Here is a 23,790-nt window from a genome sequence, read left to right as displayed (position 1 = left end):
TTGGCCGCGGGGCGGGACGAGCCCTCCGCTGCGGGCGGGGCCTCGCGCCGCGCTCGGGGCGCCGCCATTCCGCGGGGCTGCAGGCCGCGGCGGGGCCGCTGGGCGGAGGCCGCGCTCCGGCGGTGAGGGCGGCCGCCCGCGGTGTGCTCGCGGGGCGCGGCGCTGCCACCTACCGCTGCCGTTCCCTCGGCTGTGCCGGAGCCGAGAGGAACGGGGACCTGACGTGACCCTGCTCTTAGGCTTGTTGCTGTCCGGCGTCAGACGTCAGGCTACGGAGTAGCTTCAGTGGCATGTCCGTACTTCAGTCACTCTGTATTCTGAAGTTACATATTTACCCATGGATTGGTTTTTTTTTTTTTTTTTTTTTTTTTTTTTCTGCGAGTAGCTGTGCACCAGTATTCCAAGCAAGAAAGCAAAGCCCAGGTTACATCCACGAGTCGTTGCAGCTGGAGGATTGGAGGACGTGTCTGCCAGGGCCGGTGCTGTGTCCATCTAGGTTAAATATTTGGCCTTGTTCATAGAGTGAAAAGAAACTAAATATTGATTTCCTGTGTTGGAAAAAAAAAAACACACCCTCTTATCTCTGACTTCGTGAAAAGTGAATTACGTTTATTTGCGGAGGCTATTGCCTTCGACCGCTACAGTCTGTTAATTTGCCTTATAGAAGCTGTTTAGCGCAGCAATCGAACTCACAATGCAGTGCAAAGAATTCGTTTTTGTGTCCCTGGTGCTGATGAGAGCTTTCAGTTTACATTCTCCATTTCCTCTGCTGAGATATTGAACAACAGCCCCTTCCTGTTTTGAGTTCTGTTTCCTTCCTTCTCATTGTTGCATATGTTTTTATGTGTCTTCTCGGGATTTTAAATAGTTGTTCTTCCCATGGTTAATAGCCTTCTGCTATTGTGGCTAACCCGTAAGGCGTGACTTGTGGACATTCCTAAGAAGATGCAAAAGCCTCTGGTGAATTAGAATCCATCTCGGAGGATAATAACGTAATCAAATGAGCAGATGAGTAAAAATACTGTGAAAAACTGTGTCAATGCCCTTGGAAGAAATTCTGTCTTTTCCCAGTGTTAGCAAAAAGCCAAAAGTAGCTGTTGAACAAGAAATTTCTTGAGAAGATGTTAAATAAACCAATGCAATGAATTGCATACAGTGAATTTCCAAGGAACCCTTGTGAATTTGGAGAAAGGCATTTTCTATTAGTTTTCAAGTGAGTCATTAGCAGCTTTGAAACAATCAATAATTTATTACTATCCATAGCTATTTTTTTTTTCCTTTGTAGTTTATATTTTCTAAATAGGAAATTGCAAAATCAAGCTCCAGTCTGAGAAACATCTGGTCAGAGGACTGAGTGAGCTGCCAAAGGGATTTAGTCTTTGAGATATAAAGGTGATTAACCAGCTTCAGCTCTGGAATACTTGACATGGCTTACTGAGGCCAGTGGCCCAGGGTTGGTCTGCCCAGCAGTGAGGGGGCTGGGGGAGGAAGGCAACAGTAAGGAAGCATTGCATTCTTACTGTGTTGGAGTAATATATTTATTAACTGGCCAGAACAGGCTTCGCTACAAAAATCATTGTGACTAAAATAGTTCTAAAATGGCTTTAACTGGGATCAATCCCTAAAGTGAACCAATTTAATGTCAAATACTAAGAACAAAAGCAGTACATAAGAAGAGAACACAGGACATCCGTGATTATTACCATAATTCAAACAAGATGGTTCTGAACATAAATTTGAAATCCAGGCATTTCACCACCATCAGACTGACTGCCTGGGTCATCTTTCCTCTTGAAGATGTCTGACCTGATGCTGCCTTGCAAATTCAAGGTAATAGCAACAATTCAATAAAGATTACTTTTTTTCTTCCTCTTTTTTTTTTTTTTTTTTTTTTTTCTTTTTAAGCAGTGTAACTCAGTGCCAGCCTAAGCAGCCCCAGTTGCTTCTGGCATCACATTCCCACCATCTCAGTCATGCTGAGGCAACCTAGAACCCCATGTAGGAAGTAATCTTAGAAATGCTATATCAAGAAAAAAAAAGAGTTGCTTTTAGCCTGGATGAATTCTTGAGTTTGTCCTCTGCACCGTCGCACAGAGAACCACATTGACTGAGGGGTTAATGTATGAGCAAGGAATTGGAGTGACTTCAGCTGGCACTGACAATGAAAGAATCATGACGTACTTTGCAAAGAATGTAAATGTATCACCAGTGCATGTGATGTCAGCCTGAGCACCATCTACGTATTTCATGAAATCAACTGATTTCACATATCAGACCTTCACACTTCTTATCCAAATTGTTTTTTTAAAGAAAGAGTCTAAAAGAACTTGGTGCATTTCAATTATAATATTATGAGACATAATTTTCTTGTAAAACAGTACAGAGAGTGTCATGACATAAGTAAAGACAGAAAAAGGGTTATGCTGCTTATATCACTTGTAGATTTCTCTTTAACTACATCCGAGACCTTTGGAGGTTATCTAGATCAGGCTGACAAAGATAGACTGGCATTCTAATTAAAATAGTATTTTTATTTAATAATTTTGCTTTATAATTATGTTCCCAATATTGCCCTCTTGACTGATGGTTTGTTTTGTTTTGTTTTGTTTTTTCCTGTGAATTTTTTCATCTTATACCAATTTGGCGAATTACATTCATCTCTTCTCAGCACATTCCACATCTACACATCCTAAAAATTAAGGACTGGTGCAATTTAGCTTTCAGGTTAAAACAAAACAAAACTTTTACTGAGTTCATCTCTGAAATTCCATACATGTTACTTTTATTAAAAAGATAAGTCATAGGTAGTTTATTACACCAGAAATAATTCTCAACAAATTTATTTCCCTATAACACTTAATGAAGGTCACCATTAGGATTGTCTAACTATGCTTGTGCAATCTGATGCTTGTTGTCTACATCTTTGTCTCCTTAAAGATTGCATGCTTATAACAAATTAGTTCCTTTGTGAATACATAAACCTTGAAGAGATTAGGGAGGGACTTTTTATCAGGGAGTTATCATGGAGTCCCATGGCAGGAGAAGGAGAATTGGCTTTGAAATAAAAGAGGGGAGACAGGGACTAAGTATAAGAAAGAAATGCTTCATGATGAGGCTGCTGAGGCCCTGGAACAGGCAGCCAGAGAAGCTGTGGATGTCCCATCCCTGGAAATGTTTAAGGCCGGGTTGGATGGGCAGCCTGATCTAGCTGTCGGTGTCCCTGCAAATGGTAAATGGTTGAACTAGATGATCTTTAAGGTCTCTTCCAACCCAAACCATTCTATGGTTCCATGAATTGCCAAAAATGAATTGCACCATGGATCTCTAAATGGACTATTCAAGCTTGAAGATCTCTACCTGTACTCTTTGCCTCTGAAGAAATAGAAGGGCAAGTGCAGAACCTCCACTCTTGTCACAGGGAAGTGCGGTCACATCACACAGCCATCGTTTTCACAACTTATTTTGCAAGCATGTAAGCCAGAAGTAACCAATATCCTCAGGATGCAACGGGATGGCCTGTACAAAACAACACATTAGGCAAGAGTTATAATGTAAAGAGTATGAAATCTAATATACTGTAATGACAAAATATAAAGTTAATAATTTATTTTACCTTTTCCTTTTTTTTTTTTTTTTTTTTTTTTATAATTTGCTTTCAGGGAGCATGTATTTAGAAGTATCATTACTTTGATTTTCTTGGGTTTGTAATGATTTCATTTTAGATAATAATTTACAATAATGATACATTGTTTTACTGTAACATTTCAAAACTACGGAAGAGGAATTGATAAAAATCACAGTGTCTGTTTTTCTCATCTACAATTCTTCTGTCCAGACTCTTTCACTGTTATCTCCACACGCAATGGTGCCAGGTAGAAGAAAAATACAGGGAACTTCTTAAGTGCTAACAGTTGGGCAAATAGCTGGATATTCTGTGAATTGTGATGTACTCATTTATTGCATGCTTGTTTCATGAAAGCAATGATTATAGTAGAAAAATAAAATTCCAGTTTGTTAACAACATAAGGTGGACTGAATGTTTTGAGGATGTCAAATACATAAATGATGGTATTTCTGCAGCACAAGGTCTCAATGGCAATTGAGATCTATTACATGATATATTTAAAATAAAAATATATTTATACTGCAGAATAATGAACTTTCCTCACTTACAGCATGGACATAATATGTAATTCATAGTATTCTTAACTATTTACAGTTTATTACTGTTGGCACTTCTCACTTCTCTGGTGGAAAGTGGTTTTGTAACTCATAACCTGAATATAAATTCAAGTATTCTTGCAAACAATGCTATTTAAAATTTGAATACAGCAAACTGTACTATTGAAACTCTTCTGAATAGGTTGCATAAGAAAACTACATAGAAAACAGAGTTTACTAGCATAAAAGCTTCCTGAAAGGATTAAAAAGGCTCAAATAGCTTAATGTGAATGTTCTGTACCATAGGAACATACATACCACCAATTGCTTACTATTGCACAATCATGCTTTGCAGAAGATTTATGCTGCAAAGCAAAGTAAGCCAGTGTAATAGCACAGGTGACATTAATACAGACACACCTCAAATACAGGTGATCACTAGGTGAATATCAGCCATTCAGATAATGAAATAAAATAGAAACATATAAAGATCTCATGCTCCTTCAAAAGAACATAATCAAAGTATGAAACACTGTGAAAATTGACAGTCTACCTGTAGAGTAGATCTTAACACCTCTAAGTTGTTTTTGGTGGGGGGAGCAGTATGTTTTTTGTTGCTGTTGATCATATATGGCTGTGAAGTTCAAGGGAAAAGGATGAAAAGTGGAAAGCAGAAATAAGTGAACAAATGGAGATCACCAGGCATGGTACAGGTGTCTGGGTAAGAAAAGAATAGGAAGAGATACAAGAGAAAAATAATTACATTGAATTTTAGTCAGTATAACAGGAGACTATCAAGCTATCAGCTGTGTGGTTTATGTGACAGAGCTGTTGTATTTCTTTCATATCAAGAGTTGTTCAGCACTTAAGCTCCCAGTAATGCACATACATAGCTAAAGCACTGTATTTTTCCTGGAGGAGAAACCTCACCTTGTCTTTTTTAATAAATGATGGTTCAACTGTGATGTCTCCTTGATAACACTACTTTGCCAAATAGCTCAGTTGTGACCTTTCTTTGGCATCCTATTTGACTGGATTGGTTTTGTTTATTTGTTTGTTTTTAACATAACAGGAGGCTTCAGTCTCCTTTAAAATGTGAAAATGTGTTTTACTGAACTAATTGAGAGACAGGTTTTTAAATAATTTCTCAAAAAGAAAAACAACTGAGAAAACTATCAGAGAACTGGAATCAATAGAATGATCTCTATTTTTATATAGAAAATGATGAAAATGATGTCTCAGAAATGACACATATTTCTTATTCATTGGATGTCAGTGAAGACCAATATTACCTGCTTTTTCTTCCCTTTCCCTCCCCCTCTATCTGGCTACATACATCACACACAGAAACGTGAAATAGCAATGTGCTATGTTTTAAATTTTTGGTATTGTAGCAGAACCACTCGATAGAAATGACAATTTTCCCAAAATATTTTGTCTTGCAAACAAAAATAAGCAGATTTCTTCAACTCGTAATATCTGGTAAGCAATACTTATTTACTACATCACTTTGTTCACGAGTATCTCCTTGTGATTATTAATATCATTGCTTGCATATGATTTTAGTATGATATATACTTATAAAAAGTAGCCATGCTGCTAAAAAAAGAAAAAAAAAAAAAGGAGAAAAAAAGAAAGAAAAAGAAAAAAAGCAGAGGGATGAATTGCTATGTGAAGGCAGTTGAACAGTTTCTGAATTAAAGAGGAAGGAGAGGAGTATGAAATTACATTGGCCAGGTTGTTCGGTTCACTACAGGTTGCATAAACAAACTTATAAACAAACATATTTATTAATCATGGATACGTAGAATAATACAGTTTACTCTAACTTGTCTGAATTTCCTTCCATTGTGTGCACTGCCCTCATGTGGCTGTTTTTTCATTATATGAAGCTCTTTAAAAATATGAAGTCCTCTAAATGCAACTATTTAATTCAGAGCTATTGCTAAATTTTATAATTCAAAGAACTTTAGATACAAGTTCTACTTATGCTGTTTCCTTGTCAATAATGTGTTCTAGAATTTTACTGCTGATAATTTTGTGGCAAAAAAATATTAAAAGGAAAATTACTGAAGGTTGCACATACGTGCATCTAATGCATTTGCATAAAAGTAAGTTGATGTCCATTTTTAGTAGAGAAGGAAAAAATCACATATTTGTTTTTCTTATTTTAAGCACCCTCAGGTCCTGCGAAAGGACAGAACAAATGTGGGAGTTGAACTAACTCATTAGTAGTAAACTAATAAATGCTGTTTGAGGAAGTTCAATTCCCGTCTGTTTTTCTATTTCATGTAATAAATAAATAAATAAATAAATAAATAAATCACATTTTGTTTATAGATGTGCAAATTAAAACTCCAAATATTTCCTTTTTTTTATAGAGTCAGTGCTGCCATCTAGCGGATAAATTGCAGTGAGCTCCCGTTTCTTTTCAAGAAACGAAGTGTTTTAAGCAGATAAAATCACACATTTAAAATTCTTCATAGCCTTAAAAATGAAAGCTACAAGAAAAGTATTTTAATGTTGTGTTTTTTATAAACCCCCAAAGTACTTTCAATTCATGCTCATGTTTTATGTCACCACGTGAAAGACAAAGCCACAATAAAAGTCTTGTGTAAAAATACCTGTAATGAAATAAAGGTTCATTCCTGTTTCCGTGTATCTAGCCCTATCACTGAGAATAAAGTTTCCTGCTGCTTAATTGTAAGTCAGCATCTTGGCTTTTCCCCTTGTTTGCTTTAATCACAAAAGCAGCAACACATACCTGAGTTTCCAGACATCCTGGAACAAATGCAGGAAGGAATGAATTACCTTCTTACTACAATATGAGGCAGTGATGCTATTAATAATACTTCAAATACACATTGTAATAAAAAAAAAATGCAACTCAGCAATATAAGAAAGAACAAATACTATAAAGATTGTAGGAACTATTCCTCACGGTCTAATTAGGTATGAAGTAAGAACAAAGAATGAGTGGGGTGACCAACAAATGTACAGCCAGGATGATCCAGATCGTTATGAATAAAGGGTGTCCCTTACTGATTTCTTTCTGCTGAGGAATACCAGCCTTTGTCAGCAGTTTGTAAGGAAATCACAGTGTAGGAGTGAGTCACTCCCACAAGAATACTCGCTGTAATTAATGACTGTGTTCAAGCAAGGTAGGACAGTAAAACAGACTAGGAATTTACTCCATCCACTCACTTTTGCAATGATAAGTTGTATTGTGATTTATAATCGGCCAAAATGTTTTAATTTCTTATAGTTTCAGACTTATTAGACATAAAAGTACACCTAAAAACCATCCTGTAATTGATGAAAATATTCAAATGATCTGGAAGGAGCTTCAGTATAAAATGTGCTTATTTTGTTACTGTGTTACACTACATGGATATACAGTGTGGTATTTTGTTATTAATCTTTAGTATACTTTGTTTATACTCTGTGGGACAGGCCTAAGTTGAACTGGAAGATGTTGACATTAAAAAAAACATTTAGAAGTAGTACATAAATGTAATAGTGTTGTATGCACTGATAATACAGATCAACTCATTTAGTTCGTCCTACTGTTACAATGGGATTTGTAGCAGACAGTAATGTGGTTGATGTTTGCAAATGGCACAGAAAGGTGGGGAATGCGGAGGTCAGCTTACCAGTAAGGCAGTAGGCCATACACTGGCATATTTCAAACAGCATCTGTATTATTGTAGGCTTTATTGTTCCTAATTTTGGACCAGAATAACACTGCTAGATGTAGTGTGAACATAAGCAGAAGGGGCAGCTCCTGCCAAAAGAATTAATTATATAAGAGAAAAGAAACAAATACAAACAGGCAGAAAAACATAAATATCAGATAAGAGAAAACATGCACATATAAACACCAGGGAAACTTCAGAAAATATTTCACTACTGGTTAGAATGATGTGAAGCCTTGATAGCCACTGTATTCACAGAACACATAACGTTTGTATAAATAGTGTTAAGGTGGCATATGCATCTACTACAAATTAATCCTGTGTAGCTCACTGCTTGAAAGAAAATGAATGATGAATTCATCAATGAATTGATAGAGAGATTTCTAGAAAAGCATTCTAGGTATTTATCACATAAACATTTTTGTGTTTTGATGTTTTTTCTTTAGCTGCATTTACACTCACCAAGTGATACAAGAGGAGAACTTCCAGAGAAAACTGTTGGTGCTGAGGTCTTAGTATCCATGCAACATGATTTTCAGGGAGCTTACTTTGGACTTATGAACCTGTGAACATTAACAGATGAAGTGTATCAGCTGCTCTACTTGTTGATCTACTTGCCTGATTCTGACTTTTTTTTTTTAACAGCTGTCTGTGTGAAGACCACTGGCAAATTGAGAGCCTAAATATTATTATTATTATTATTATTTTAATAATGAAATTTAATTTAAGGTCAGTTAGATTTGATACCTTTTGCATATGCATAGAATTGAGGCATTTTGTGGTACTATAATGTTTATTACATAAACCAGACACCTACATAGTTCTACAAAGTTATACAAATACACTCAGGTGATGTTTTGTTTTTTTTTAATATAGGCTGCAGAGGTAGCACTCATGTACTGTAGAACTTGATTTTTCATCTTGTAACAAAATCCCTCCTTATTTACCATACATTTAAGCTTGTTATTGCACTGCTGAGGAACTGCCCAAGGAGGAATTGCCCAAGCAATGTCTTTCCAGAGCCAGGGAGAAAATTAAGAATTTGATGTCAGTGGATTTTTACATGCGCATATAGAAAAACACTTTTTTTGGCTGCATCCCAGGTGAGAAAGCTTGTTCCAAAACATACAAAAACGTAATGTAATCACTCTTCAGAGCACAGTCTCCCTGTACCAGGTGTGTATTTCTGGTTTTATTCCTATCAGGTGGGCAAAGGAAACACAAAATAGTTAATGAAAAGTATGTGAGGGAGGTTGCAGGCATGGAACTGCCTTTGAATGGTAAGAGCAGCTGTGTGGTATTTCCAAATTAAACAAACAAGCAAACAAACATGTGGTCTGAAATCAAACTGCCAGATCTCCCCCTGGCAGAAAGCACTACAAATAGAAAGACAGAGAAACTAGAGTTATAAATACATTATGTTTTGAGTGGTGCACCAACTGTATTAATTAATGCTACCCAGAATTTTGTCTTTTTATTTTTTTATGATACCACTTGATTTGTTTTTTCTCCTTATTATCCTCCTGTTCCTCACACTCCTGAACTTCTTAAGGAAAAAACAAACAAACAAACAAACCAAATCAAAACAGCTCATTTACAGCGGGCTAGATTTGGGATTTTCAAATGCTTTTAGCAAAGGAAATAAAAATCGTGCTATTGGAGAGAACTCTGTGCCATGGGACGGTTCTCGTGCAACTGAAGGGAAAAAAAAAAAAAAAAAGTATCTACCAGCCTAAGGAGATACTACTCGTTTCTTTGTAACCCAGAAGTTGTTAAAGGACCCCTTAAGAGCTATCTGTGCCCTCAGAAGGGATACAGTTACAAAAGCGCTCGCAGCCGATACTGTAGGAACTATGCTGACGGCTCGTTTGGAGAGGAGAAGCAGCCTTGCTTTATCCCGCTCTCAGGAACCACGGTTGGTTTCCCTGTGCCAAGCAGTTTGTGAATCAATCGCAAAGCAACGCTTTCAGCAGTGCCGTCCCACCCCGACTCCATTTCGGGCCGCGTAGAGCCCGGCTCCAGCGCCCCACACAGCATCGCGGCGCGCATGCGCGGAAAGGGCACCGTCGCCAATGGAGGCGCAACGCGTGCGCGGCGGCCCAAAGAGACATGCGCCGTGCGGCCCCCGGCCGCCCCGCTGCGGGGCATCGAGGCCGCCCGCGCTTGCCGTAGCACGGGCCGTACCAAATCCGTCTCCTCCGACGGGGAGACGCGGTCGGAAAGCGACGGCGCGGCTTGAGCCGTCGCCCCCAACCGGCCTGCGCTCGGCGGGGAGAGCACGGCGCGGGGTGGAAGTGCCGGGCGGCTCGCGGTGCCGCGGTAAGGAAGGGGCGCGGGGGCGGCGCCGCTCGCCTCGCCTCGCCTCACCCCCGCCCGCGGTGGCGGCGCCGGAGAGGGGCGGGGCGCGAGGGGCGAGCGGCTTGGGTAATGGCAGTGCTGTGAGGACGAGGAGCGGGGCAGCGAGCGCGGCCGCGCGACAGGGAGCGAGGGAGCCGGCGGCGGCGCCGATCGGATCGGCCCCGTGCCGCCAGGTAACCCCCGCCGCCCCTCGGCCGGGAGCGCCGCCGCGCTCGGTGCGGGGAGCCCGCGCTCGGCCGGGAGGCGGGCGGTCTCCCCGGCTCCGCGCTGCGTGTGGGGGCGCCGCGGCCCTGCCCGGGCGGGTGCTGCCCGCGGGATCCGCGCCCCGCCCCGCGGCGCCGCCGCCCCCCGGAGCGGCCGCGCGGGGTGGGCCGGGACCGCCCGCGCCACAGAGGTCCCGATACGGGCCCCGTCCCGCGGGAGGGCGCGGCGGGGCGCGGGCCGGGCCGCCGTCACGGGCCGCTTTCGCTTCGGCTCGGGCGCCGGGAGGGGCGCGGGGCCGTGCCGCCGGGTGTCCGCTCCTCGCCCCGCTGCTCCCCGGCTGCAGCGTCCGGACGAGGAACGCGGCGGCGGCTGAAAACGCGCGTGTGCTCGTGTCAACGAGCGCGAGCGGCGTGACGGCGGGGCGCTTGGAAGAGAGGGGCGGCGGGGGCACCGGCGGTCCGTCCGTTGTCCCAGTGCTTTCGTGGGTTTCAGCGGCGGCTGCTCTCCTCGGGGCTTGTCGGACGGGTATGGCTTCCCGTCCCCCAATGGTGTAAACCCCGGGGCGGATATTCTGCTCTTGTGTCACTTCGACCAGCAGTGCGCGGATCAGTGCGGAGTGTTTGGCACTCAGTGCGTTTGTGCACCGCCTTCATGGAGCTCCCAAACTCGCGCCCTGTGTGCTGCAGAAAAAGTTACACTGAATTTTGTTAACGCTTCAAAACCGATTTTGCATTCTCACCAAGTTAAAAGTTTTACGAGATTGCCCAGCTCCAGTCAGCTCTGTCTTAAGTCATTCAATCCCGGAATGCCTGCATGCACGCACAGTGCTTTGTGTGTTTTATGCTTTGGTGATGCTAAATATGATGTTATGGATTTGTTGTGACATGGTGTGGGGCCTTCTGTTCAGCCTTCCTTCCTCCCTCAGGTTGGAATAATTTCTTTTTGGGGTCACCTGAAGGTATTCTTGCATTTTCTTGCAGATGAATAATATTAAAGGTTTTGGGTAAAGACTTGTTTTTCCTTCTTAGAAAGGTCATTTGCAGTTGTTTATATTTACCAACATTCACATTTTTTTGGCATACAACAGTTTGCACATTTCACCTTAACCTTTTGTTGACATCAATTTGTTTCACCAGTTCCCACTGATTTTTTTTTACTGCCACTGCCACACGTGGATGGAAGGCAACTTTTTTTGTTCCCAAAAGTAGCCAACAGCCATGTTGCAAATATAACAGTTTATATGTTTAAGCAGAACTGAGAGTATTTGTGAATCACTTATTGATTTTTATTTCTTCTGCTTGAAGAAATGAAGCTCTTAAAGCCCAGGCCATATTTGATGTTATTTGCTGTTCAGTTTCTTTATGAAATCAAAGCAGATGTGGGTAATAAATTGATTGCACTTGAAGTGGAAACTGTTGCGTTGCAGAGAGAGGAAAACAACCCTTTGAAGCTCCTGAGTTTGTAGCAGCTCAGGAGCCCAATTATGTGGTCAGTGTGCTGTTTTGGAGACATACGGTGTAAAAGTTGCATTTGACATTATTAGTTGAGAAACTGTGTATCCTGGATTGAGAAATAAAGAGCCAGCAGGATTATAGGAGTGAGCTGCTTCCATGGGTAGATAGCTTTTCAATTTATCATTTGGTTCTTTCCTTTATAGATGTGTCTGGTGCTACAGGTTTATTTGTTAGCGGCTCTCTTCTTTTTCCTTCTGCCTATGAACATTTGGGATCTGGTGACAAGTCACCTGTCCGCCTCAATAAAATAGAATAGGAATGTTCTTCCTTTTCTTCTATTCTTAAGATGACATCTTTCTGAGTGGGATGTGGGCATGCTTTATGCCTGCAGTGTCATTCCTCAGGCCCTGCTAGGCTGGGTGCATGGAACAGAGGCAAATAGAAATACAGGAAGAGGAGGCCTTGGTTTTGCTTTTTGTTTTTCTCAGGCCATCTTTTCTTGAGTTCTTAATTTTCATTTAGATTTATTTCAGTCACTCATTTTAATTCTTTCAATAGATCTCTTTCAGTATTTTTATATGAATATATTAATGTAACTTCTGTATTTTCAAGCCATGTTTTATTTGAAAGAATTCACTGCTTGTCCTGCAGCACAGTGCAGTAGGCTACACAAGTGGTGCATAATGCAGTGTTAAGTGTTTTCTTGTCATCTTCTTCAAAGCTTTTAGGTTTTGTGCCTTTTTAAATTTAACACCAAAATTGTTTCATGAAAGCTTGAGGTGAATATAGGCTGTATGCTGACAGCAGTAATTTCAAATAGTCAGATCCTCTGCTCAGTGTGTTTCTGCTCCGGGTTCTCCCTGCTGCACCTGAGACAGCCTTTCTGTAGAGGTAACGGATGATTTTCCTGTAAGTTTTTCAGTTTCTACATGTTATGCTGCTGAATGGGAAGTTTTGTAAAGTGCTGAACTGCACAAGGCGTGGTGCTGTTAAGTAGATTGGCATTGTGTTATGGGTGATTCATGTAATATCAGCATTCCCTTCCGTAAAGTTCAAAATAAGTGCTTGACTGGGGAGGTGGATGGGCAGGGAAAAGGGATCCTTTGTATTTCTGTGCTGCTGTGGTGCAGCGTACAAAGTTTAAGTTGAAAAATTCGAATGAAATGTATTTTTTGATGTTATTGTGCCATGTTGCCTGATATATGTAATTTTTCTACAGATTAACACTAAAACCCCACAATGTCCTTGAAACCACGAGTAGTTGACTTCGATGAAACATGGAACAAACTTCTAACAACAATTAAGGCTGTTGTTATGTTGGATTATGTTGAAAGAGCAACGTGGAATGACCGCTTCTCGTATCCTTTAAGTGACAATCTTCATGTGTTCATGTGGTATGTTTGGCACACAGTAGGTCTGCATTGTGGAACAACTTCAGTGATCTTGATCAAAAACACATTTTAAGGTGTATACACTTTCTATTAGGTGTATGAGTCAGCAAATATGGCCAAAGGGATGGGAAATTCTGCATGCTTGTGAAGTGCTTGATGTGATACAGTGTTAAAAAGTCTGAGTTTCACTTGCTTTCAGTAATATCAATCTTTAGCTTGCACTATGATTGTTCACAAAACTGTATGCAAATTTTCTCTTTTTGTTAATGAGTTTTCCTTGTAGCTCAAGTGTGTGTGTGGCAGGGGTGCGCACCTATGACAGAACAGAATCCAAATCTCTAAATCTAGGGGATGGTGCAATTGCTTTGTTTCACTTAAACCTGTCTCCTTCTTCTGCACTTTTAAGTATACTGTTGACTACCTCATTACTCTTTTCTACAGGCTTATAGAAAAGTCTTTTGTCTTATTCTACCTCTGTTATTGGCTCTCTAGTCCAGAACAGTTTAGAGTTGAAAGTAGCTGCAATCATATAGTCTTGCTGCTCAAATCACGACTGCACAAATGATGTTATAATGAATAGTTTTGATTTTACTTTTAAAATGGGCATGTAATAAGACTTAAGTGAACTTCTTTTTAAAGAAACAAAGCTGTGCCCTGCGTCTACACATTCATTAGCCTTTACAGTGTCGTGAATAATTAGAGAATTTTTGGAGGCTTTGTAGCTGCTCCCTGGCAATCTGATTAGGTTTGGCTTGATTACAAGGTGGAAGAATGGTTTAGACTTATATATCAATTCTCTAATTCTAGCAGGTGAAATAAGAGTCTCCTGGGAAGACCTTTGTATGTTATTACAGTATGAGCTTATTCTGTATGTGGGAGCTGAATTCTCTTTCTGAACTCATCACCGTTTTTCAGAATTGCTTTCCCACCTGTCTGTGATTTTTAGTGTATATCTGTAAGTATATTCAAGTTCACTTGCTTGTAGTCTATGTAGAAGATAGTTGTGGAGTTGTGGAGTACAGTAATCTTTAAGAAGCTCTTTAATTTTAAAACTTTTTAATTGATTTGTGGGGGCATGACTCTCCACCCTGTCTTAGACACCAAACCTTAGACACTTAGCATTAATTAAGTGTGCATTTCTGTGCTTGCAAATTGTGCTGTAGTAATTTTTTCTAAGCAGATTTTAAGAACTGCATGTTTCAGTCTTCCATAAGCTGTTAAATTCTGTAGCTTGAGACTAACCATTATAAAACAGTGGGTTTAATGTTGGGTTTAAAGCCCAAAATGGGTTTAAAATTTAAGATAATTAGTTGAATGGGATGTTGGGTTGATTTTTCTTGTGTACAGGGTTTCCATATAAGAAGTTCTAAGTGGACCAATATGTGAAGTCTGCTGTTGATCCTGTTTTGGGATTTACTTTAGTTGATTGAGCATTAGGAAGGGAACACTTACGAATAGCAGACTCAGGATGCAGGCTTGGAGGAATCATTCGGCATATAATTCTTAAAACGTCACTTAATGTCATCTATTCATTATGTTCCTGGGAAGGTGGTATTAGTAGTGTCTAATTTGGCACACTTGAGAGCCTTTGGGAGCATTCTCTATGGCAGAATGGTCCAAGGAGCTTCTGTGACCTGTAACTTGCAACGTTAATTTTGTGTTAGTACTCCTGCTACACTGACCAAGCTGTATGTTTTAACATAAACTGTTCATTCTTCTATACAGCTGCTGTGAAAGCTTTTTCTTGGGTTTTAAGTGTAAAAAGAAACAAACAAACACCTGAGATATTAATAATAAGTTTTAAATGCCAGGTCTTCCTAAAACATATCTTGTTCTGTGATAGTTTTTTGCTTTCTGCTGAATTTAATTGAAGTTGGATTTAATGTGTTCCTAAGCATATAGAGGGATGTTAGGATTGGTGTATATATCTGTCCTTTCCAGAGATCTGACTTAAGAACAGAATGAGGAAATGTTTGTTTACTCTATTTTTCTTGTTGCTTAATGAGCATAATAAAAGAATATGACTAATAAGTTGGAACTGTGTGTTAATGAAATTCATGCAGGCTATTTGATTGATTCTAGCACCAGTTGATCTGTGTCACTTCTCTGTGGTGAAAACAATGACATGGAAACAAAGGATAAACTGCAGCAAAGAAATGTGATTTCAATCTGCTGCAGCTTGATTCTAAGTGATCGCTTTCTCATGTGCTGCTTGAGACAGCTGAGATGAGTTAGGGTGCACAGACTAACAGTATTTTAGGGCTGTGAGGTTTGTAATGTGCAGTCATCTTCTAGAACTAATTCCTGTAGTGTTATTTTCCAAAAACTTGATGTAAATACAGTGTTTTCTTTAACTCTGATAATTTTATTGTTGAGCTATGTGTAAAGATAAGCTATGCTTATCTCAAATTTGAAATGCTAGAATGGCATTGATCTGAGAATCCCAATTGTATAAAGAGTTAAAGAATCCTTCTGGAGAAGATGACTTGAAAGACCATATGTCACTTTATTTAAACTGTGAGTCATCTCAGGCCACCTTTGACCTTCAGATTTCCTTTCAGGTTCTCTGTGGAAAAAGAGTGTTTCTGGAGTTGTTACGTTGTCCGGTAAATTAGTGATGGTTGCATCTCTCTACTTGAGATGGAATTTACAGGAATTTGGTTATTATATATGCCTAATACAGCTTCTAAGGCTTTGCTTTTAACAATGTAGTTGCTTAGAATTTGTTCTGTAAGGTAAGAGGCTACTCAAGCTTCAATAGGGAGTGGTGTTTTATAACTTTGATAGCTGTACTTTGATAACTGCTTCTAGCAATAGGACTTTTTGGGCAAGTAGAACATCAGGATCTTCCTGTAATTATCTTGATGTTTTTTCAGCAGTAGAACTGACTGTTGCACCAACAAAATAAATAGAATGATCAGTATTTAGGATGGGGGGGAGGGTGTACTTGTACTGGAAACAAAATTGTTTGTAAGGCCTTTTAACTTGATGACCTGCTTCTTTCTATTTTTCTATGTACTTGCTCTCTCTCTCTGTTAATCCCTCATTTCACAAGAATCCTATGATGAGTCAAACTTTTGATCTGGACATGTATAATCATGTGTCTTTAATACAGGAACCAATTCAAAGGAAAGGAAGAGTAAATAAAGTCAGTGTGATAGGGGTTCTGACTGAGGGCTCTGTGAATTTTGGTAATCACGTGTGCTTCTGCAGAGCAAGATTGAATCACAGACATTTTCAGAGTACTTCGCTTCAATCATCTTTAGATTTGTTCAAAACTGTATGTTAATATATTGTCTTACGTAGTACTTTATCCACAAGGGCAGTAACTGTGAGCACTTGTTGCCTTGAATGCAGTATTTTTTTATAATAATTCATTATTTTTGTTTGGAATTGGTTAACTTTCCCAATTCTGGGGTAATGCCACTCCAATAGTCAGGGCTGGAGCACTTACATAGCACAAGGCTTTTGATTTTCTTGTGCTTGACACAGGTTGGAGGACCCTAAGCAGTGGTTTGGCTTCAGCTTTCTTAGACCTTTTTCAGCCTTCCTTACAAGGAGCTGGACTGGAAGGACAGATGGCTTTTAGCACTGAAGATAAATTATTGAACAGTGAAGGCTTCTCATCTTCTGAGGGACAGCAGCACAGTAGAAATATGCTTTTAGTTTACGGAATAAAACATGAGGAATATTCAGTGGTTCATCCTTCAAATCTTTTTTTTTTTTTTTTTTAAATTTAAGAAATTCACCACCTTTTGAACGTTGCACTTCAAATTGGATTCTGACCTGAAAGATACAGTCAGGTGAGCAAACCGCAACAGACTGAGCGAGAATGTAAAGACTGTAGCAAGGCTACTCTGTGATACCTTTTGGAGACTGTTGACTTCTTTGTAGAAATCTGAAGGAACTCACCACCCAGAAAGTGGAATTCTGTGTGGACTTGTATGCTTGGCTGATGTAGGAAGGTGTGTGAGGTGTCTGTGGGAGTGCTTTTGTGATGAAGCTACTTGTTTATTTTCAGCAGGTATGCAAACTGAGTGTCACATGTCAAGGAACAGTGGTGGACTCCATTTCTTTCCACTTGCACTGAAGTTTGACTGTTATCTAGAATAAAGAGAGGCTTATTTGGAAGATGTATGTTTTCCATGAAATACAGATGCTGGTTTTGTTTTTAAATAGCTGTTTTACAACTAAGACATTTTTTGCAACAGTAATGGTTGTCTGGATTCCTAACCAAAGCCTATGGTGCAGAGGCAAGATAAACTCAGATATGATTGCTGCTGTTGTCAGATAAGCTGCCATTACATTTTGTGCTGTTGTAATGAAGGCTGTGCATTTCCTCTCACTTGAAAGCAAGTTATTCCTGTAGCAGATATGTGTAACTTTGTTTTGGTGATCCAAATGGGTAGTGTAGTCGTGGATCTAAAGAGAACAGTCATGTCCTGTTGACTTGGCAGTAGCTTAGGATTTCTATTTCTGGAATTTACTTCCTCAGATATCTTACTTTGATGGTGAGGAGCTTGTGGTCATGAATGTTACTGAGGATGTATTCACTTGCAGATCATCTTTAGACTGCATTTGTTCAGAGGTGATTTATAAGGAGTGATTTTTCTATAGAAACTAAGTTTGAGAAAACCCTTTGTTTGCTAAATTTATTGCAGTATTTTATTGGTTATCACTGCAAGTTGGTGTAGCACAGTGCAGTGAATATTGTGTGTGTTTTGTTCACGGAGGTTTCAATTTAGTACTACTTGACATTATGAGGAGAGTTCTGATTAAGTTCTGTAAGGATGAAATAACCTCAGTCAATAGCAGACACCAGTTGTTGGTTCTCTGGGAGTCCAATTGCCATATAAAGGCTTTTTCAATTCAATTCTACATCAGTGTCTTCTATGTTTTGAACGATACTTCTGTGTCCAAGGGGAGCCCTTCTTTTGGGAAAAACGGTGATGAAAGCTTGATATACTGCTCTGTAGATGAAGCAAGTAAATTGTCAGCTGTCCTTATGCCTTTTTCTTCCTTTTAGTCAGGCACATGCTTTTTTAAAGTGGATTAAAGGAAAACAGCTCTTGTGCTTTCTTTTTGTTAAAGAACCTAGTGATTCAATATAGATTATGTTTATTTCTAATGTGACTAGTTTTATATAGTGCCTAAACTTAATGACAAAGCATGATTATTTTTCAAATCATTCTAATGATTTTTTTAGAAGTAGTGTATTTCCCAGAGATATCAGCTGAAGCTTCATGTTGGTTTTGCTTGACTTTATTGGAAGTTCTTAACTGTGATTGATTTTCCTGACAAGGTGCTGGAGGAGTGTGTGAAGTGACTTTTTTTCTAGCCTGATACAGCTCTGCAAGATAATTCATTTTGAAGTGTTTGCTGCTGCCTTTTAAGTGAGCAAGCATAATGATTTTGTGTAGCTGTGTGGTCTAAACAAGATTACTAAAATGATAATTATAGTTAAATAAAGGTTTTTTGGTTCAAATCACTGTTGTGATGACGTAATTGTAGTGTCCCGCAAAATTGTTCTACCTAGGAAGCTGAGAGAATTATAGTAAGGGCATTAAACTGGTTTGGATCTGAGAGGGACAAGGAGCTGGGCAAGGACAGGGATTAGAATTTGACTTCACTTCATGTTGTGCTCTGCTCCATACTCTGTCTAATTAACACTTCTTTAGTAGTTACCTTTATCCAAAAAGAGTTTGAATTTCACACTGCTTGCAGACACAAAAGAATTATTTCAGATGAATGTTTGCTTTTAAATAAACATACTTTTTGTATATGATAAGTAAGTGGTAGAAGTCAGGTCAGCATGGGGCTGTCAGAATTTCTGGGATCTTAGATCTAACATTCCTTCAGCTTCCCCTACTTAAAACAGAGGTTATAATAATTGATGCTGTAGGCTTAGAGTCTTTGTGAATCAGGGTTTGCACAAACTTAATAAAAAGATCCATTTAGTCTTCTGTGCTCCATCTTCAAAAATGTTTTCTTAAATAATTGTTGGGGGGAAATTCCTGTAAATCTTAAATTTCTGTTCAGCAATTCTCACACTTTAAGCAGATATAAACCTTGACTCAGAGTCCAGAGACATCTATGCTTTGTGTGTGGCCTATCCTGAACCTCTTGGAGAGAGACTTTATACTGAGACAAAAATTTTCTTGGAAAATCATGTACGCCATTTGCACAAGGTAACCCACACAGTTACTGATGTATGTTGGCATAGCTTATCCTTTTTTCAACTTTGTAGAGGTTTTTTGTGTTGTTCACATGAAGTTACGCAGGTTTTTTGAGGTTAAATTAGGGATGTCAGTGGTCTGGAGAATATGCAGCTGCAGAAGTGAGAGACGTGTCTGTATTCGTGTGTTTTATATTCCCATTGACTTGAAAAGTAAGTTTGTTCTTCTCTGTGCAGTGTTTTTATTCAAACAAATGTGTTGGATGTTGTAATTAGTCTTTCGTTAAGTGTAAAATTTCACTCTAATGTCTTTAAGACAGATTGTGTCTATTCTATTGAAGAGAACTTCTAAAATTTGTGGGAAATAATGTAAAAAAAATAATTGGGAAGCAGGAAGTAATGACTGTTTATTATGACATACAACAATTCTTCTGTATTTGATATGGTGCTAAATTCATTGGGTAAAAAGCCTAGATTTGAGAGAATCATGATCCATCACATTGCACGTATAGAATGGATGAAGAGTGTTTCCTTGTGTTTGAGCAAAAAGAGGAATAGATTTATATAGACACCAAAGACACAGCTTATTTAGAGAATGAAGAATTGCAAGTATTGCTGAACTTGGATACATTATGTTTTACAAGATAGGCTAGTCATCGTAATAGGTAGTTCCACTGATTGCATGGAGGCTACCTCTGATGCTTTGGTGGATTAAATCAGTTCAGGGAACTGTCATGCAGCTCAGTTATTTAGTGAGCTGGATGAGCTCATTTAGGCTGGGCAGGTGCCAGCTCAATGTAAACTGTGGGAAGTAATAGAAAGCATATGTCCACTTCTTAAACTGACTGCCCACCATTTGTCTTTGAACTAATTTTGGAAAATCTTTGTGGAATTCATACTGCAGTGGAAAACAATCTTGGTTCCATCTAGTCTGCTAGTTTTCCTCTTCTACGTAGCTGTTGCTTAGATTTTTTTTTTTTACTGCTTGAGAGTTTAACACTGCATATTCCGGAGTTGATTCCTAGGATCTTATCCTCCTTCATAGATCTTACTAATTAGTTTAGATGCAAATTGTTGAACATACTCTTTTTGAAATCTGAATTTATTTTGAGAACTTCAGTACACCAGCAGCTTCTTAGAACATAAATGTCTGACATTCCAAAAGATTTGCGCCCAGTTTTACAGAACTTACAGCGTGTTTAAGTTTGCACTTGTACTCTTTTAAACACTTTTAAATTCCAGGATTACTGGTAAATATGATGGATTTTCAGAGTGTTCAAATAATACCTGTTTTAAATATTTATAGTGAATTGAGATGACTGTTCTAGTGTGCCACATGGCTGCATGGGTTTAAAAGTGGTGCGCTGGCATGTGAGGAAGTGGTTCTGTAGTTATCCACCAGCATGTTGCAAGAGGATGAACTGTGCTTATTCTGTAAAGGCAGATAGGGAATTAATGTATTTAGAGGTTATTCTTTTAGAATGCAAAGTAAAACAGCTTCTGCTGTTGAAGTTTTGATAAGCCAACTACATAGTAATACTTGTTAGTTTTCTGGTCGTAGCAACAATGTTATTTTCAGAGTTGTTGACATTTTGTTGTAATGGTCTTTCTGCTTCTGTGATTATTCTAAAACAGTAATCCTGTTACAGTTTCCAATTTATGGGTACTATTTTCTTGCTAACTTCAGGGATGTGTGTGCGTGCATTTCTTTCTTGACAGAGAGTTTTGGAATCTGAAGAACAAGTACTGGTTATGTATCACAGATACTGGGAAGAATACAGCAAGGGAGCAGACTATATGGACTGTTTATACAGGTAAGCTTTGAAAATGAGTTGTTAAGTTTCTGAAATTTATTTCTATGATTTGTTTCATAAACTGAAGAATGTTTAAGTGGAGCGAGAGGAGCTGTATGTGCCGTGTCAATTACAGAGAGAATATAGTTATGGAAGCAGAATAAAATTGAGGGAAAAAAAAAGAGTTATGCTTCAGTAGATTTTTCTGTGCCCTGCTCCTTACCACTGAATTAATTATCTAGGATGATTCCTATCATTTCTAATATAGTCACCTTCTGTTGTTTCTGATGTTGAGACAAGTACAGCCTTGGTTTGATTACATGCGGGCAAAATTTCATGATGTTTGCTTTGCCTTTGCTAATATTTGTTTCTTATCAGAAATATTCAAACACTAAAACCAAATAAAATGTTAAAAAAATAAAATACATCTCATTCTTCTGACAAGCCTTTGTATAGTCTGTATTCCCAAGGACACTGTAGGCCACTGTGATGTGAAAACATTGATTTTGGAGTGTGGTCACTGTATTTAGAACAGTGATCTGTGGTTAGATGGTTGCCCTTAGTTGATCTAAAAATACCAAATACATGAATGTTACACTGTAGCCTGGCAATCCATCCCAACCATTAGTCACCCTTTTAATTGTCAAATTAATATTTGGAGTTAATTCTTCCAATAAAATCCTTATAAAAGAACTTCTCAGGTTATTTCCAAGTTCTTAATAACTGAAAAATTCCCCACAAAAAATGCTTGTGTTTTCCAGACATTTTCCTGACACTTACTGCTAATTTACACAGAGCGCTGTTCTTTGGTATTCCTCTGTCAAATAGGTGTAGAGTCCTTTAATGTTTTTACAGACTTTATCACCTCTATCTGGAGAAGAATTTCAGTGGTTATGTTTTGAGGTTTAGATATTGAAACATATCGCTGGTAGTCTGAAAGGTAACCAGCATTAATGTTCTTATGCTGTTTGCTCTTTTTCCTGATTAGTCAGTAAAGCATAAGCCTGCACATGTGTACTTCTAAAGAACTGGGCCTGAGCTGTAGGATCAGAGTTTCAGATGAAGGTTGTCTCAGTAGTACTAAGAGTCCATGGGTATTTTCTTCTATTTTTCAGTCTTTGTTTCCACCATAAGTTCCTGATAAACCCAATGGATTGTCTTCTAGAAGTAATTTCAAGTAGTTACTCAAGGTGAAAAATAGTTTATCACTTCAGTGGAGAAACTAATGTGAGATTATGCTGTTTACACATCTTTGCTGTTATTTGCTTGTGCAAATAACAGCTTGTCAGAGTTGATGTTAAGATTAGGGAAAGAGGGAAGGAAATAATGGCAAGCTGGTTTTCAGTGTTTTTGAGCCAGTGAAAAAAGTGATTCTGCCTGGCTGTTTCCCTCCACCTCCTTTTTGCTGAATCAAGTAGTTTTGCAAGAAGGGCCTGATCTAGGTTAAACTCATCTGTTTACTTGTGTATGCATTGGTTTTATGATGGATCAGTTGCCTGGTCTAAAATTGTTGACAAGATGTACCAGTGGAAGAGAAAAGGCGTGAGTAGGGAGGGAACAGGACTTGATGTTTTAGCTGATGTAGCAGGAAAAAGGTGGAATGGTAGCTGCTGACTTTCCTAGTATGAACAAAAAAAAATTGAGAAACTTGGTTACTTAAACAAGGCTTGTGTTCTGGCTGTACAGCATGACCACACAAGTTTTGTAAGTAGCGGTGGGACTTTTGCAGAGACCAGTATTTCAAATTCATGATGATTATTGATGGTAGCTTAGTGGTTTATGGTACTCTGGAGTCTGAAAATAGATTAGCCTTCAGTGTTTCAGTTTGTCACCACTGCGTTATCACAAGTCCTTATTCTTGATGCTCTGGTATTCTAAGTTCTTTCATGTTTAAAGATTTCCATAGTGTGTTTCTCCTTGTCTTCATTGCTTGTCATTTATCTTCCTGCCTGAAGTGTTCAGAGGTCACTAGTCTGGTACAGCCTCTGAAGTGTGCATCAGTTAAAGCACTGCATTAGTCTTTTCATGTCTTTTCAGTGCCTGGAGCCAGGCATCACAAAACTACTAGTTGTGTATGGTACTTTATATGTTTGAAGTAAGCTATACGTGTGATAGTAAATCCTAAAATAAAATTAGGCATTCATAACATTTATTCTATACAACTGCTCATGAAATTAATTTATTGATGCTAGTTTTGGATTATGTCGACCTGGTCTCATTTGCGTTTACCAAGTAACTATAAATATTTCATTTAGTCTACTGCTACGTCATAAAAGTGTGTATGGATTATGGAACCCACAAAAATTCAAAATAGTGAAAGGAGTGTTTCTGTAGCATGTATTTAATGAGAATTGAATATGTGTGTCTTAGCATTGGAATTGGCCTCATAGTGCCACAGTGAGAAGGATTATGTCTCAAAATGACAGGCATTTTTTTCCTCAACAGATTTTGTCATTGAGTACTACTGGAAGGGCCATTGAGATTCTCTTAGAGTGCTTTGAGTTCACCTTTGTCAACATATAATTATTTTTTTGTATACATGTTGAGAACATAATTTTG

At 39.0% G+C, this 23,790-nt stretch overlaps 1 protein-coding gene and 1 long non-coding RNA gene across 6 annotated transcripts in view; one reads left to right on the top strand and one right to left on the bottom strand.

Moving 5' to 3' along the window:
* Window positions 1-851: 851 nt before the first annotated feature.
* LOC149917564 (uncharacterized) lies at window positions 852-9,918 on the bottom strand. Of its 2 annotated transcripts, XR_016467866.1 has the most exons (4): window positions 9,841-9,918; window positions 8,319-8,419; window positions 3,358-3,516; window positions 852-937 (listed from the first exon to the last, which is right to left on the bottom strand). It is a non-coding gene; the product is annotated as an uncharacterized LOC149917564 (long non-coding RNA). The 2 variants fall into 2 exon arrangements; XR_016467865.1 differs by lacking the exon at window positions 9,841-9,918 and having other exon boundaries at window positions 8,319-8,484.
* Window positions 9,919-10,001: 83 nt separating this feature from the next.
* CUL2 (cullin 2) overlaps window positions 10,002-23,790 on the top strand; it is a 43,679-nt gene continuing 29,890 nt past the window's right edge. For 2 of the 4 annotated variants that reach the window (XM_031616019.2, XM_031616022.2), the window contains exons 1-4: window positions 10,232-10,387; window positions 13,092-13,230; window positions 19,349-19,451; window positions 21,158-21,252. In XM_031616019.2, coding sequence (XP_031471879.1) covers window positions 13,112-13,230; window positions 19,349-19,451; window positions 21,158-21,252 — 317 coding nt within the window. In that variant the 5' untranslated portion in view covers window positions 10,232-10,387; window positions 13,092-13,111. Of the gene's footprint in view, window positions 10,176-10,231; window positions 10,388-10,698; window positions 10,944-13,091; window positions 13,231-19,348; window positions 19,452-21,157; window positions 21,253-23,790 lie in introns of those variants that run through there. The other 2 variants (XM_090143092.1, XM_090143093.1) reach the window with 2 other exon arrangements.

Source organism: Phasianus colchicus, chromosome 6 (genome assembly GCF_987193195.1).
Source record: "Phasianus colchicus chromosome 6, bPhaCol1.hap1.1, whole genome shotgun sequence".
NCBI lineage: Eukaryota > Metazoa > Chordata > Aves > Galliformes > Phasianidae > Phasianus > Phasianus colchicus.
The sequence above is the reverse complement of the archived record's forward strand: the minus strand, read 5'-3'. Positions and strand labels throughout refer to the sequence as shown.